At 30.0% G+C, this 14,426-nt stretch overlaps 1 protein-coding gene across 1 annotated transcript; it reads left to right on the top strand.

The window, feature by feature from the left end:
- The first annotated feature begins 5,784 nt into the window (after nucleotides 1-5,784).
- mRpL55 (mitochondrial ribosomal protein L55) lies at nucleotides 5,785-13,546 on the top strand. The gene is made up of 3 exons (XM_075380224.1): nucleotides 5,785-5,948; nucleotides 8,614-8,788; nucleotides 13,294-13,546. Exons 1-3 carry the CDS (start codon nucleotides 5,929-5,931, stop codon nucleotides 13,435-13,437), a joined length of 339 nt encoding a protein of 112 aa, XP_075236339.1. The 5' UTR covers nucleotides 5,785-5,928; the 3' UTR covers nucleotides 13,438-13,546.
- Nucleotides 13,547-14,426: the final 880 nt, after the last annotated feature.

The following is a 14,426-nucleotide window of genomic DNA, read 5'->3' as shown; positions in this document are numbered from 1 at the left end:
TTTTGTTTCTTTTGACATTGTGATCATCTGCTCTTTATTTTCTTTATATTGAACAATCATTGTTTGTCTTGTAAGTAGTAAATATTAAAATATTATTTTGTTGAAATTTATATATTTTTTCCTTGCTACAAAATTTGAATTCCAGATAGAAGATTAAATAAATATAAGAGATGTACTATAATGTCAAGAAATGTTTCCAGAATTTTTTTTTTGAGCAAACCAGTATGACTTGGCAACAAGTTGTTCGATTTAATATTAGCATATATGCTGTGAATGATATTTTAAACAGTTAAAAGAAATTTGTTTCGTTTCAACTTAAAGAAAAGGTGCTGCTGTCAAAAAACTACTCCATCACAGGATTGGTCATCAGAAAAAAATGTAAACCAATCCTAAACAGTCAGCTACAGTGTGCTTCTCAGTAGACATATCATAACATGACAAATCATGTTGATAGACTTTCCCATAATCATAACAATATTATTTTTGCTATCCTTAAAGTAAAATTTATGACTTAGCAAAATTTTATGATACGTGTTTTTGGGATGATCAAGTTGATTTATGTTTGCAATAGTCAAAGAATACTGTTTTCCTTTGAATTACTTTAATAAAATATTAAACTTATTGTCATTAAATAATTATTATTCGTATGTATATTCCCCTCATCTTTTGGAGCTTCCTTAAAATGTCACTAGTTTTAACATACAAAAATATCCTGTCAAATGAATCATACAGATTGATAATTAGAACATTAAACAATTTAACTTATTCGTGATTTTATATTTATTTATAAATGTACAATTTTTTCTTGAAAAAATTGTACATTTTTTCTTGAAAAAATTGTACATTTTTTCTTGAAAAAATTGTCGCTTATTATTAAAAAAAATAATAATAATATTATCAAACCAAACGACAGAACATTTTCATTTAACTCTAAAGTAAAGACTGTTCATTGTAAAAAATTTATTCTGAAAACTTAATATATATATTTTTTTTCTCTTAAACTGCATATCTTATCGTACTTCTCTATATAATCACCACATGTATTAAGACATTTGTCGTAGCGATACACCAGCTTCAATATACCCTCATCATATTCTTCTGCCCCCAGTCCATTTAGCCACTGATTAACAGCATTTTTAAATTCATCGTCACTTGCGAATCGCTTACCACCCAATAATTCTTTAAATTTCTCATACAAATGACAATCAGATAGGAGCTAAGTCCGGGTTAAATGGTGGGTGATCGTAACTCTCCATCCAAACGTTTTCAGTAAATCACGTATCGGACTCGCAACTTGTGGACGTATCATCGTGCAGCAGGACGACTCGGTCGATCAGCCGCCCACGTCACCGATTTTGAATGGCGCGCCGTAACTTACGTAGAGTTTCACAATAGGCTTCTGCATTTGCAGTCGTTCCACGTGGCATGAAATCAATCATCAGCGTGCCAAACCGATCACAAAAGCTGTGGCCCTCAGTTTGCGTCCAAACGGCTGTGGCTTGACCATTGTTGATATAGTTGGTGATTGAGGATAACGCCTTCACTTGACTGCCGATTTCTCTCTGGGGTGTAATACGGATTCCAAGTTTCATCCCCGCTAACAATTGAATTAAGGAACTCATCGCCTTTTTCTGTATAGCGCATCAAAAATTCCCAAGTAAATCCCATTCGGATTTTTTTTTGTGACGTTCCGTTAAGACGTGCGGCACCAACGTGCACAAACCTTTCTGCAGCCTAAATGGTCACGAACAATGCGACCGATAACAGCTCTTGAAACATTAGGAAAAAGAAGGGCCAGATCGGAAATCGTAGCTCTGATATGAAATCAGAAATCGACGCGTTTCAACAACGGTGATTATCGAGGACCTCCCCGAACGTTCTTAATCAAGCACATTAATTTTGTTATCCCTAAACCTTTCACACCATTTTAGGACGACTCTTTCATTCATTACATTATCACCGTACACAGTAACCAACTTCCTATGAATTTCAGACGGCTTAACGTTTTGATGATTTAAAAAACGTATGACCACGTATTTCACAGTCGGCGGCAACATAAATGTTCCTATTCATTTTATAACTAATAACTCGCACGTAATCAAAGACACTACACGCGACAACATACAGACAACAATTCAGTGTTGTACATTACTAGCGTGGCCATGAACGACACTTGTTCTTCAACCTTAAGGAGAGAAATTTCCTTATTCCTAATTTCCTAAGAGAAAGAGCCTTATTATGTCCCTATCAATTTATTTAACATGCGATTAAAAGATTTTCTTTTATAGAAACAATATTACTTTGTCAATGGATTTTTAAATGCGATTAATTTTTTTTTATAACCCTGGATTTTTTGTATCCTGTTTAAGTTTACATAAATATATGGTGTAATAATTCACTAGTCAACACAAAATTTGTATCTTATATGTTAAACATTTTCCCTCACTGTTACTTGGGTGCTTTTTTCAAATATGCTATTGAAATTGTTACCACATAAAGATTTTACGTAAATCGTAAATTTGTAAAAGTTTTTTTATAATAAACTCATTTTCATCAACTACTGGTTACAATTAAGAATAGTTTATGTATTTTTTCTTTTAAACAATATGCAACATAAAGAAAAAAAATATATATATATATATAATGTATCATGAGAAGTAGACATGTCTGTATGATGACATCATACAAATATCTGTTGCCTACTACAGAGCTTAAAATCTTATTCAGTATATCTTCACTTGTCTGTACTGTGTTGTGTTTCACATAGTTATTAATGTTTAGATATATTTTCATCAATTCTTTATAAAACAAGAGTAATTTTTCTTGTTTTTATTTGCTATAACATGGCTTTTGCACAGGTTTGTGGATGTTCAAATCATCCAGACAATTTTTGCTATATCTGTGTTAAATTTATGCCTAAATCTCAAAGAATGACCATCTATGAATTGATATAAGTTTTATTTTAATTATGTATTCAGGGATCAAGATAAAATCTGGGCACCTCATGTTATTTGCATATCATGTTCAGTTACTCTAACTGAATTGTTGAAGGAGAAATGAGAAGTGCTGTACCGATGGTTTGGTGTGAACCTAAGGATCATTTCGTTGACTGCTACTTTTGTATGACAAATATATTTGGATTTTCATTCAAAAATAGAAGGTTCATAAAATATGCAGACATATCCTCAGCTCTAAAGCTGGTACCACATGGAGAGGAGTTACTTGTACCTTTTCCACCACCTAATCCAACATCGGTAGAAGAACAATCTGAAAATGAAGCAGATGATGTAGAGAATGTTGAAGAATTTCTTCCTGTATCTAATGAGAAATCTTCTCATTTAATTCAACAACATGAACTTAATGATTTAGTTTGTGATTTAAAGTTATCAACACAGCAAGCCTAACTTCTGGGGTCTTGACTGCAGCAGTGGAATCTTTTAGCAGAAAAACAAAAGTTATTATCTTTAAAACACAAAATAAATCTCTTTCAACTTATTTTACTATGAAAAATTCTTTGTGCATTTGTGCTGATGTCGATGGCCTAATGAAAGAGCTTGGAATTTAGTGTATTCCTGAAGAATATAGTCTTTTTATTGATACTTCTAAAGTCAGCATGAAAATAGTTTTATTGCATAATGGTAACAAACAGCCATCCATTCCATTAGCTTATTCAGTAAACATGAAAGAAACATATGAAACTACGACTGACTTCAGTATTAGAAACAATAAAATACAAAGATCATATGTGACAAGTTTGCAGTGATCTGAAAGTTGTTGCATTACTCCTTGGTTTACTAGATGCGTTTACAAAACCCACGAGGTTGATCTAGTGGTGAACGCGTCTTCTCAAACCAGCTGATTTGGAAGTCGAGAGTTCCAGCATTCAAGTTCTAGTAAAGTCAGTTATTTTTATACGGATTTGAATACTAGATCGTGGATACCGGTGTGCTTTGTTGGTTTGGTTTCAATTAACCACACATCTCAGGAATGGTCGAACTGAGAATGTACAAGACTACACTTCATTTACACTCATACAATAGCATCCTCATTCATCCTCTGAAGTATTATCTGAAAGGTAATTACCAGAGGCTAAAGAGGAAAAAGAAAAGGTGGGTTTACAAAATATTGTTGTTTTCTTTGTCTTTGGAATAGTTGTGAAACGAAAAGCCATTATCAAGTACACAACTGGCCACTGCAGCAGAACTTTGTGGCTGGTGAAAAAAATGTAAAGCATTTATCATTAATTGAGAGTGGTAAAATCATACTTCTGCCACTTCACATAAAACTTGGTTATGAAACATTTTTTAAAGGCACTAGACAAGAATCGACCAGAATTTAATCTTAAATCTTTAATTTTAAAAATAAGTTTTTCTAAACAGAGTGATGGTATATACCCTCCTTGAGGAGAGTATATTTATTGGTCCGCAAATCAAGAAACTACTTAAGGACTTAACTTTTGATGATAAACTTAACGAATGTAACTAGCTGCATGGAAGTCCGTAAAAGATGTTTTTGGTGGTTATAAGCAACAGAAAAAAAATAAGAAAACTTTTTTTTTTTTGTTTTTAATTGATTACTTTAATTTGTACTTTAAAATTCATTTCCTTCACTCCCACGTAGATTTTTCTTGAAAATTTGGCTCTGTCAGAGTGTTTGTATCAGGATATTCTGACCATGGAGCACTGGTACCAAAGAAGATTGGCGACTATTATTGGATTTTATTTAGAGAAACTGATCAAACATCGTACAAGAAAAAACGTTTGTCAGTATTTAAAAAATGAAAGGTAAGACAATTCCAATAATTTAAAATTTCAAAAAATGTTATTTTAAAATTGTATTGGATGTATTTCAATTTATCTGTATCTGAATAAATAAAAATTTAAATGATTTAAACAAATTTTAATGAATACACATAAATAATAATTTTTTTAGAATATTGATTTCACAATGATTATGCATTTATTGGTAAATAAATTGTATGTCTAAATCAAATGTATCTAAAAATATGATGTATTACACAAATTATGATAAATTTTGAATTCGTCAACCATTCGTAGATAAAATTACCAAGTACAATTCCAAATACATGAAAAACTTTATTTTTGTTGACTAGTGTAATTTTCATTAATTCCTTTTGAATTGTCAACTATTTTATGTACGTTAAGATTAACGTCTTTATATTCATATCTTGTCTTATATCATGTCTTTATATTATAAATTATTGATATGAATTTTAATTTCACCTATTTTTCATGTTATAACTGTGAATTTTGTGATGGTGCTTTAGTCAAGGTTTTACCTTAGTTTCCCTTAGTCTACCCAAGCAAATGGTGGGTCTCTTCTTTTTTTAATTCATAGCATTCACATTTGTTTACGAATGTGTAATTTTTTCACTTTTTAGTTAAAATGAGTGAAATACAACTAATTGCTGTAATAACATATAAAGTTTCTAAATTATTTAAATTTGTTACATATAACCAATTTTTTAAATAAAAAAATTAAAATACATTATAAAATTAAAGTGACATCATTAAACTTATGTTCAGATTTTGATTATTATAATGGGCGTAGGAATCACAATTTCTTAGGAGACTTTATTTCTTTTTCGCATTCGGAATCACCACTAGATATTACTTTTGTGTGGTTAATTGAAACCCAACCACCAAAGAACACCGTAATCTACGATCTAGTATTCAAATCCGTATAAAAGAGAGTGAAACTTCAAACTCCCGAATTCGAAATCAGCTGATTTCAAAGTCTTATCTGCATCGTTTCTTCAGTTTAAAAATACGAATCACTACTGAACTATGTAGTATTTTTTTTTCTGGGTTCTGTTGTTATCCTAACCTAAGAGTTTCCGAGATATATGGTAATGATTGATTAAATAATCATATTTCGTTATCAATAACTAATTATCGAATTTATACAATGAGTTCCAACATTTTAAGGTACGAGGTATAATTATATTAAGATAATTAATGTTATTTAAAAAAAAACCTTATTGACGTTTAGGTTAAGGTTTTTGATCCTCGTACTTATTTTAATAGTTAGCTGTTCAATAGGAAATTGCTTTTTTGTTTTGTTTTTCTTCAGTGTTAAGTTAAATGAATTTAAAAAAGTAAATTTAGTTGTACGTATTTTTGTCAGAATTTTAAAACTGAGGAATCTACAAATTTTGTGAGTTACAGTTACACATTTTCTTAGAATTAAGTTGTACAGAAAAGTATACTGATTCATTTTAGGCATGATGTCAGGGATATTAACTAACTTAACAAACATATTCTGGATCAATATAAAATTGAAACTTTTCAAACTGTAATCCAAATTTCTTTTGAAAAACGGAGGATTTGATATTGTATATATGTTGAACTAATCTATGTAGTAGAAAATTATGTTATTATACTAAGTTTATGTTTAACATTTTGAAATCTTGCTCGTAAACTAAATTTATAATTATTATAATGCAATTTATGCTGCCCATTTTGAAAAAGCCACTTAACTCTCTTTTTCATTTTCAGGCGTAATTCAGTAATTATATTGAAGGTGCGATTATTTCATCTAGTTTTAGTAACTGTTTAATGTTACATAATTGTATCAATTTTTATGTATGAGAAATATCATTACAATAATTTATGTGGAATTTGTCAGATTCCTGTTAATAATAAACATTCATTAAAAATACAATATCACTTAAAATATTATTAGAAATTAAGAAATGAGAATATTTCAATAGAATTATAAAAAAAAATAGTATAAAAGTTATATACCATTATATTTGTATTATTAAAAGATGGCCAAAAGAATTATACAAAAATTTTTTTTTCATGTATAATCATCGTAATGAATTTATTTAATACAGGCTCTTTTTAAAATTTAAATTAAAGTTCTTTCAGTTGCTTTTCAGCCATTTTATTTATTTTAGCAAATTGTATCTTATTTGCAAATTATGTTTATAAAATTAATTTTTTACTGTTTTAATTTTCTCCTTTATGTTCTGTATTTTCCTCTAAATACATATTTATTTTTTAATAAAATTATTAAAAAAATAATTTTAAATGTTAGAATTTTAGAGAAATTTGTAGTTTTTATTGGTGAGAAATAGTAAATGACCCTCTAAAATTTAATTTTTTGAATTTCTTTTTAATAAGATTTCATTAAAAATATTCTGATGAATCAAATATCTCCTTAAAGTAATAAATACTGATGAAAAATAAAAGCAGTAAATGCAAAAATTTCACTATCTATCCTCCCAGTTACATCTTGAGATTATTTTAGAAAATCTGGGTATGAAAATAAGCTGTCAAATATTCCTATAGTGCCATTGAATATGATGTGTTGACCGATTTTTTTTTTTTTTACTTAATAAAAGATTCTAATATTTTCATGCATTTGTTATTTATTTCCAAATGTGCAATGTTTGAAAAAAGTAACATTTATTGTTTAAAATTAATAATATTCCTTTATATCAAACCAGACAACAAAACTATTTTTAAGTTACACAATATAATACTTAACGTTCAAAAAAGGACTTTATTATGTTCCATTACCTACTTTTAATAAATTACTTATCAATTTAAAAGGTTTTCATAACAATTTATTTAAAATTAAATTAAAAGAAATTTCATTCAAAATAATCATATTTCCCTGTTAATGTTTTAAATAAAACCGATTTAATTAACCTGTTTACATTGTATACTATTTTCTGTCGACATAAATGTGTACTCGAATGTTTAGCGTTAATATAATATACAGTATACCATTAATATAAATATTACTTTCACAACTTGGTATCATGTACCAGTTTTATTTATTTTTGCATTGCACATGACAATTATATCATAAAATAATCATTCTTATGATAATGTATACTATAACCATTTCTTTATTGTTTGTAATTGTACACTTAGTAAAGCTACTCTGATTAAAGGTTTATCCACAAAGGTTTTTTATCCTTCTGGAAAAATGTTGGAGCAGTTCTTTTCATTATCTGCAGATTAACAAATTACTCCTCATGTGATTTATGTAGTGTTTAATTATAATACCATCTGAATTGTTTGTTTATTTCTCGTTTCATATTATCATTAAAAAAAGTTTTATATTAATTTTTTTACCAGTGTAGCTGGGTACTGTTGTTATGTTCCGACAGTAAACTGCAGTAATATCTACCCCAGTCAGAGAATCTCATTTTTGGATTGTTCAGCCTTTTCCTTTACCAGCTCGCCATTTATTAATTGTCTTGGTTCTATCTAGGAGTTTGGAACTCCTAATTTTGTCTGGATGTCCACTCCTGAAGTAGCCTATAAATCTTAAAATTTTATTGGTTACACAATAGGTTCCATTGAGCACATTAGTAAATTTTCTTAATTGTATAGTCAAATTCTTTTCATATCCATCTTCAGTAAAATGGTAGCAGCTTTTATCTGGAGAGCCCAGCTTCAAGTCCTTATCAGGCTTGGAATTTTTCACATGTTACTAAATTAATTATCCATCAGCATCAACATGTAAAAATAAATAGATAATCTTTTTTTCAGGTAGGTAACTTTATGTATTAAATATATCTGTTATCTAGTACATATTAATTTTTTTTACACTAAATTCAGTTTATTTTTACAGATTGTATCAACATAGCATCCAGAAAACTGTTCAACTCAGAAATCTTAGTAGTGCTTCTGCAGTTATTACTAAAATCCATAGAAGGCAATTCCTTCGTCATTATCCAACTAAAGTAATTTTACCTGATGGTTCTTCTGTAGAAATTCGTTATTATGAGCCACGGGCCATTATACAGGTAATGATATTACAATTTCCATGTTATGGGGCTTTAGGTTTACCCTATTACACTGTGAACCGACCAATATTCTTAAGTGTTACAGTTGTCGAAAATAGCATGTTATTCAATCTTGACTTGTTTGTTATAATTTGATTTACTCCCACCATTTGACTCATGTACCTTACAAATAGCTTATTCATCAAGGATTTATCATTATCTCTCTTTATTTAATACACATAAAAAGCTATGCTAAATGAAAATGAATTTGAAAAAAAAATAATACTCCAAAAAAATGTTACTTAAATTTGAACCTAGATGGTCATTTTGTTTATCAAAATGTTGTGGTGCCAATACTACTTAATCCAGTCAAATTGTAGGTTTAAACAGGTGCAATTTTAAAACTAAATTTATACCTTTTATTTAGAGAATTATAACTGTTTGTATTTTATTTTTATTTTTTTAAATCCTCCCACAAAGTACTAATTTTATAGTGTTTCAAAAGTACTAATTATGTGCAAATTAATATTGTTTATAATTCTGTTGCTTCTACTCTATCTTGTTTACCTTTTACATATTTTTTTTCTATAGTTTACAGATTGAAATGGCAATCTAGATTAAGATTTTTAAGTAACATTGAAAGGGTTTTTTAAATTATAAGAATTTAAATAAAATTTATATTCAAAAAGCCTTTTTTTTTGGAGTATAATTATTTTTGTAATATATTTCTTCAATCCTGTTTAATTCTTTTTTCTAAACTTTGTTTTGTTTTTCTCTAAATTAATTTTTACTGGTTCCATAATGTATGTATTTTTAATACATGTCTATTAAAAAATCAAACTTATTTTTAAAAAAAGGATCTCTTAACTTGTGTTATTCTACTATGGTCATCCAGAAAGTAAGAACTGTTTGCGCATCACATGCATCTTCATTCACAAAAATGGATCAAGCGGAGCTGGCCTGTTATTCTGCAGGTACTGTATGAAATTTGTTAGCTGTACTGTGACACAGGGTGATTTTGCGTGTGTTTATAATGAATAAAACAATTGAAAATCTACTGACTTACGTATCTTGTAGGACATGATTTTGAACGCGCAAAGTGTTCTTCCTATGAAAATTTATTGTCAGATTCGTGCTGTATGTGGTGACAGTGGATTTTTGGACTTATGGAGTGTGTTTGCTTCATGACAGTGCACATCCTCCTGCCACAAAAAAAAACTTGTGAAATTCTCAAAGGTTTTCGATGGAATGTTTTTAATCATCCACTGCAGTCTAGATCTTGTTCTAAGTGATTTCCACCTATTTACAAAATTTAAGGAGTTTCTTGGTGGGAACCACTATGAAAGTGACAATGATGCACGGCAGCTGTTCAAGAGTGGCTTAATGGACTGGCGGCAGACTTCTTTGATGACAGCATGCTAAAAACTAGTGCCACAGTTTGATAAATACTTAAATTTACAAGGTGATTATATGGAAAAATCCCTTGAAAGATGTAGATCATGATGCATATATTAAAGTTAAAATATATTTTTTTTATAAAAACAAGCAGTTTTTACTTTCTGGATGACCCTCGAACTTCAAATGTAGTAATGTTATCTTTGGTCATGTTCATTCGCTTCATTATCAATGCACTCCCCCTGCCCGAATTATGTCTAAGGAACTCTTGTTATTCTTTAAATTGCTTGCCTGTGCCTTTCATTGTATCTCTCTCGCATACTGCATTATCAAATAGAATCCTCTAGACCGATCTATTGGAAAAAGTGATTGATGAACAATATTCTTCCAATCATTTCCAAATTACATTGTAAATCTTATAAAGGGTGGGCCATATTGATGGGACACATTTAAAATGCATTTATGGAGCATGTTGAACACAATGTTTATTACCAACTGTGTGGAACTTATTGCCAAAGGATGGGAGTTTTGCACTGTGTTCATTGTTTGAAGATTACATCCCTTAGAATCACCTTGACAAGAACATTCTTTGACCCTAAAAATCATGTTCAGCATAGTTTGAGCAGGAATGGCTGCTATCTCCCTTTGGATGCTGTCTTTCATTTCATTGATGGTAGTGGCTTTATGGTGCACACCTTTTCCTTTAGATAGCCCTCACAGGAAATGGTCCAGTGGAGTTAGATTGGGGGATCCGGATGGCCGATGGATAACACTAAATCCAGAAATGAGGCGTCCCAGGAAGTGTTGTCGTAGACATTACTGCAGTATGACTGGTGGAATTGTCCTGCTTCATCCACATGTCCCTTAGATTAATCCGTCTCATTTCGGGAATGAAAAATGTTTGTAAGATTGTGTTGTACCGCTTAATGGAAACAGTGATGGTGTCATTATGTTCATTCTGAAAAAATAGGGATCTATCACACAGGCACGACTCATTGCACACCACATAGTAACCTTGGCACTGTGTAATGTTGTTTTGTGTAACAGTTGAGAATTTTGTCTTGAATTTGTGGTCTTGCTAGTCATGAACAGCACCCTGTATGACCTTTTGGGATGGTGCTACCCATTTCTTAAAATGTTGTTTGACATGTCATTGTGGTGTGATGATAGAACTTCCACTACTGAAGAACACCTCCATGACGTATGAAATTTCAATGGCGATCCATATCACTTGGATTCCCTGCCACAATGAAAGAAACATGCATCAGCAACTCCTGCATGAAAAACTTGCACGACTGTTACTGGTCGTAGTATTCAAAATATAAATATATCCAATCAATACGACCCACCCTATATAAATATAAGATGGAATTATCTCTTAATTTATAATAAATTTTAACTGTAACTCACTCTTCAATATTACAATATTCATCCTACTTAGACAATGATTACAATTGGCAGGGAGGAGAAAAAGAGCAATCAACACTAATGAAAAATGTTTGTTGTATAAATCGCATCTATATTATTGCTCATTAAAAACAAGCTTGAAAATTTCTCTTTTTTGTATTGATCAGGTGATGGCAAATTTTGAAAATTAAGTATTCTAATGAAAAAAATTGTATTAGATAAGTTTATTTTTAACATTTAAATAGAAGACATGCCATTTATGAACACGACAGAATTTTTTTTTTAAAGATCATATCTTGCAGGTGAGCTCCATTTCTGAGTCTCCAAAGTGAAACTCCGCATGGTTTGACACAATATTTAAAAAATTGCTATTTTTTTTTGGCTTTTAGTTCTTCTGTCGCAGCAGACACACTTTGTTTTTAAGTTGCCCCCATGAGAAGAAATCACACACTGCCAAATCAAGAGACCTGGGAAGCCATGATGGATTGTCACCATTTCTCAAAATTGTATGGTTGTCAAACAATTGCTGTACCATTTTGTATGATGTTGATCCATCTTGTTTGAAACTGAGCATTGTCAATAATTTGTAGAAATTTCTGAAATTTTTTCAATATGGAGACATCAGTCTGATGCAACTATATTCGTGCTGGTGTAGGATTCTCTTGTACAAAAATGTTGTTTATTAGCTTATAGGTAGAAATGATCTATTAACAAAGTCAGTCACTGCCCTCTTTTAACTTTACCAACCATATATTTACTGAATTAATGGTGCATTATTGACATTTGGTATCAGTTCCCGTACAATCTGCAACTTGTATGGATGGTAAAGTAAATCCTATACAGTATTCTTTGAACACTTTTTTTCTGTTTAGCCCTCCGTGTAAGATATTACTTCAGAGGATGATTGTAAATGAACTATAGACTTGTACAGTCTCAGGTCAATGATTCCCGAGATGTGTGGTTAATTGAAACCATCCAACAAAGAACACCGGCATTCATGATCTAGTATAAAAATTTACTAGGATTTGAACCTTAGAACTCTCAACTTTGAAATCAGCTGATTTACGATAAGTTCACCACTATACCAACCCAGTGCTGGGTTTGAAGAATATGACTGAAGACACTGTATGGCAATGAATTGAAAGTATGATGAGCTTCTTATGGCAGCAGCTCGAACCATCCGTATATTATCTGGCATGTGAACGATCCACACACAACGTGGAGGTTTCTTTTTTTCATTGGTGAATCTGTCTCCTTAAAATTACATATCCATGTGCTGACTGGATAAGATTGTAGTGCCTAAATTAAACTGGCAGTAAAATTCTTTACTGTGCAACCCTCACACTCATTATTTTTATAAAAAGCATCTTGCGCATCATATCAAAAGATGGGGTGAGCTGGCCTTTTAAGTTATTCATTGCTGAGTCTCACCCCAGGCTACCAACACAAATTTCTCTGAATCACCTTATATTTTTTAACCACCCTTGTACATACTCAAAATTTTCTTAACAGAATACTTCAGTAGAAAAAAGTTAATTAATTGGTATCTTATTAAACAGATTCATTTCACTTTTATATATAATCAAACAGCTGTAGAAGTAAAAGGTAGTCAAACTGCAAAATACTATAAATTATCACTCAGACCTTTTATTGGTCTTAATAAGTATGCTTGTCATTTTAATCTGTTTTAAATCAAGAATATTTTTAATTTTTATTAATTTCAGCTTCCATTAGATTTATCAACATTATCAGAAGAAGAAAGGAAAACTCGTTTGGAAAAACGTAAGCCAAAATCAAAAGTTAAAATTGAAGACGAAGAAGAGGATAATTTTAATCCAAATAAATATCTTAATTTAATTAAAAAATGAATGTTTTTTATTTAATAGGATGTGTTTCTCTCAAATAGTAGATTACATATATTTTATCTGAAAATATTACACGTGTAGTTAATTGTTTATTAAATTATATTTCATTTTATTCATTTATCATTATTTACAATAAATAAATCTCCATCCAATCCAATGTTGCTATAATAGTATATGAATTGGAATGATACAATGTGGAATAATGAGCAACTATCATCTTGCTGAAAACCAGTAGTAACTTTTAAGTCTACAAAAAAAAAAAATACTATATTATCAAACATATTGCTTTTTTGTGTTATATTTTCATAAAAAAGCTTTATCTGTAACTTATGATGAAATAATTTTTTTCCACATTTTTATGTAAAATTATTTATTTATAATTTTATGATTTATGTTACCTAAATTAAAAAAAAAATGATTATTTCTATACTTGTGTTGGATTTAATGGTGGGACTGTTTTGTTCTTCAAGTTGAACTTTTTTTTTCATTTTAGGGGCTTCCATACCAAAGTGGTAGCATTTAAAATGTGGTAATATTGTTTTTAAAAAAAATACAGATGCCATAATTCTTAACTAACAAAGTTGTGATTTTATAGGAAGGGGATGAAAATTTTTGACTAATTTTTTTTCTCTCTCAAAATAAGGTCTATCAAAAAATAAAGGAGTTTTACTTTTTAAATGTAGCAGGTAACTTGTGGGATGGAGTTAAAAAAAAAAAATTATCACATACTATATTGGAGTGGGATGGGCAAGAAAGTTATAATGATTTGAAAGCTTATTGATGCAGAAAATATAGATGCAAAAAACTCCATTAATGCCTTTTCTGAAGCATCATATAGCTTGTTATTATGTGATATTGATAAAAACAACTTGCAACTTTTTTCTCAAGTGCCTCAGTAAAAATTTGAAATTCAATTTCAACCAAATTGAATATATTCTTTCACCCTTAAGATAGTAACCACTTATAAATCAGGTATTGTGAATGATTTTAAT

The sequence above is a fragment of the Lycorma delicatula genome, chromosome 12 (assembly GCF_047948215.1).
Source record: "Lycorma delicatula isolate Av1 chromosome 12, ASM4794821v1, whole genome shotgun sequence".
Lineage (NCBI taxonomy): Eukaryota > Metazoa > Arthropoda > Insecta > Hemiptera > Fulgoridae > Lycorma > Lycorma delicatula.
This window is presented reverse-complemented; position numbering and strand designations above follow the sequence as displayed.